This window comes from Lagopus leucura, unplaced genomic scaffold (assembly GCF_019238085.1).
Source record: "Lagopus leucura isolate 7727_CA_CO unplaced genomic scaffold, USGS_WTPT01 250-1_obj-0_obj, whole genome shotgun sequence".
Classification (NCBI taxonomy): domain Eukaryota; kingdom Metazoa; phylum Chordata; class Aves; order Galliformes; family Phasianidae; genus Lagopus; species Lagopus leucura.
The window spans coordinates 20,700-23,807 of NW_024968800.1; the positions used below are offsets into that span (position 1 = coordinate 20,700).

At 66.2% G+C, this 3,108-nt stretch overlaps 1 protein-coding gene across 1 annotated transcript; it reads left to right on the plus strand.

The window, feature by feature from the left end:
- Positions 1-353: 353 nt before the first annotated feature.
- DLL3 (delta like canonical Notch ligand 3) lies at positions 354-2,903 on the plus strand. The gene is given in 8 exon segments (XM_042894762.1): positions 354-561; positions 690-747; positions 1,151-1,227; positions 1,230-1,392; positions 1,464-1,516; positions 1,606-1,885; positions 1,962-2,412; positions 2,483-2,903. Coding segments are annotated over 8 exon segments (1,356 nt in total). The 5' UTR covers positions 354-456; the 3' UTR covers positions 2,652-2,903.
- Positions 2,904-3,108: the final 205 nt, after the last annotated feature.

Below are 3,108 nucleotides of genomic sequence, written 5' to 3' on the forward strand. Positions count from 1 at the left end.
TTTTTGGCTCAGGGGAATTCCCTTAACTTTGCTTTGCTTTGGGTGCTTGGCTGGGCATCTTTGTCCTTGAAGCTCTGAAAAGAAGGGGAGGAGGGGAGGGGGCAGCGGCGCCTTTGTGGGATGTTCTGAATTACCCTCGGGGCTTTTAGGGGGCGCTGAGCAGGGGGTGCTGTGGGGTCTTTGGTAGGGGTCAGTTTGGAGGAGTTTGGGGGATGGATGAGGGATGGCGGTGGGAGGAATCCTGAGGGCGTCCTTCCGTGGGGTGCTGGCGTGCAAGCAGGGGCTTTGGGGTGCTGTGGGGAACTGGAAGGAGAAGGGGGGATTGGGGATCCTGATGCCCACCTGCAGGTGCAGCTGGCTGGGGTGCTGGAGCTGCGGGTGCTGTCGGCGTGGGGGGGGCCGTGCAGGGGCCCCCCTTCTTGTCGCCTCGTTTTCCGTCTCTGTTTGCGCCCCTCCATGGGGATTGGCTGCAGTCTGGGGGCCGCTCAGAGCCCCCCCGGCCCCCCTCCAACCCCAGGGGCTCCACGCATTCTTCGCTTGCCCTTCGCCTTCCCTTGGCCGGTGAGGATTTCCCCCAGCCCACCCTGATGGAGCCAAGGCTTGGGCTTCTCCAGGGTCTTACAAATGCCCTTTCTGTGCCCCCCTTCCCCATCATCTCCCCCCACATCTTTGCTCCCCACTGCCACCAGGGCACTGTCTCCCTCATCATCGAGTCCTGGAGGCTGGAGGAGGCCAAGGGCCCCGGAGGTGAGTAGGGAATTAACGGGGGCTCGAAGGGGGGCATCCTTAGGGGCGAGAGAGTCCTGTGGGAACAGGGAGTGGGAAGAGAATCGTTTGGTCATTAGGGGAGATGAAAGGAGGCGGGTGGGAGGTGGGGATGAATGAAGGGTCGTCAGGTTGTGGGGGGAGCAGCTAGCGCAAAGCAGGGTTGAGGGGGGGTGAAGCCCTGGGTGCCTGGTGAGGGGCTGGCGAGGGGGAGTTCATGTAATCTGAAGGAGATTCGATGTTCGGGGCTGGGGGGGCAGCTGTGCAAGAGGGGCAGATGGAGGTCAGGGGGGGATGGAGGGCAAAGGGGAGCCCGTGGGCACGGGAGGGGGCTGTCAGGGATAAAAGAGGGGGGGTCCTGCTGCTCTCACTGATGTCTGCCCAGGTCCCCAGAGCCGGTTGCTGGGACGTGCGGTGGCACAGCAGCGCTTGGTGCCGGGGGGTCCGTGGCAGGGGGGTGCCGGGGGGGGGGGCTGCGCTTCAGCACTCGCCTCCGTTGCCGCCTTCCCGCCCGTGGCCCCCGCTGCCTCCCCCCCTGCTCCCCCTGCATCCGTCGCTGCCTCCCTTACTCTGCTGCCTGCCGCGTCCCCCCACGCCGTCGCTGCCGGCCTCTGTGCTGCGCCCACCGTGAGTGCCCACCCTCTCCCCATCCGGCTCCGTTCTGTCCCCACCGCCTTCTGATCCCTGTCCCCGTGCAGAGGGCTGTGGGGCTGATGGCCGGGGCTGCACCCTTTCCAGCGCTAACAGCACGGTAAGTGACACCTCCAAAATGACCCCCCCCCCTCTTGCCACCGCCACCCGGGGCTTCCTTCAGGATGAGTCCCGTGCCCCCATTTGCAGGCCTACAGGAGCGACGCTGCGGGGCTGCGCTGCGACCCCCCCGGCCCAATATGGCCCCCGTCACCCAAAGCCCCTGAAACGGCGGAGAAAATCCCCGTGCCGGATCCGCTGCCGGAGGCATCGCCGTCACCCTGTGCCCTGGGGCCGTGCTTCAATGGAGGCGCCTGTGCGCCTGCCCCCAGCTCCGGGGCTGGCTACAGCTGCCGCTGCCCCCCCGGCTTCCACGGCTCCAACTGCGAGCGCCGCGCTGACCGCTGCGCCAACCGCCTCTGCCTGCACGGTGAGCGACCCGCGGCTCCTTTCCTGCCGCGCTGCGCCTCCCCCCGGCCGGCGCTGACCCCCGTCTCCGCCTTCAGGTGGGCACTGCCTGGATCTGGGTCACAGCGTCATCTGCAAATGCCAACCCGGTTTCTCGGGGGCACGATGCGAAAACAACGTGGACGACTGCAGCCCCAACCCCTGTGCCAACGGCGGCACCTGCGTGGACGGCACCAACAGCTACAGCTGCTCCTGCACCCTGGGCTACGCTGGAGACGACTGCCGCCAGCGCGCTGATGCTTGTGCCTCGGGGCCCTGCCTGCACGGTGCTACTTGCTACACCCACTTCTCCGGTCACGTCTGTGCCTGTCCCCCCGGTTACATGGGACCCCGTTGCGAGGAGGAGGTGGGGGGAGGCCCAGCTGCCCCCTATCGCCGACCCCCGGCTCCCTTGGCCCTCGCCTGCGCCCTCCCCATAGCTCTGCTGGGCCCTGGGCTGGGTTTGGTGCTGGCAGCTCGGGGGTGGCGACGGAGGCCAGGGGGCGAGAGGTGAGAGCGGGGCTGCCGGGGGGCTTTGGGGGGCGATAAGGGCAGCGCCTGAAGGGCTTCACCTCTGCAGCGGCCGCACGTTGGAGCCGATGAGGGCCCCCAGCCTGAGCCTTCCTGGGCTGGAGCAGCAGCTGCCCCGTGCCTCTGCCACCCAGGTAGGGTCTGAGCAAGAGAGGGGGGCCATCCTCCAAGCTCAGCACTTGGCTCTTCTTCATTCCCCTTTTCCAGGTCTGAGGTGACGGTAATGAACTTCCACCCCAGCCACGTCCTTTGGGGTCACTTCCTCCATAAACCCCCTTGCGAGGTCCCTGCCGGCTGCAGTGCTGCTGTTCGGCCACGGCAGGGGATGCAGGGAGGATGCACAGCAGCTGGAGGCCAAGCGAGGATGAAGATGGGCCCCGCTGCGGGCCAACGGTGCTGCAGCTGGAGGCTGCGGGGGCTGCAGGCAAAATACAGAGAGCATCATTTAAAAAACAAACAAAACCAGCAGAGGTGCGGATGTGGATTTGAGTCTTCGGTTTTGCTCGTAAAGAGCAGCTTTGATGGATGGGATTTGTTCCCTGGCAGAGAGAGCTGCGGGGTGGCACCGTGCGGCCCAAGGGAGCAGCGGGGTCCAAGGGCTGCTGAGAGCACGGCTGGAGCAGCTGGGGGTCTGTTCCACGACCCTGATGTCACCCACAGTGACACCTCGGCGCG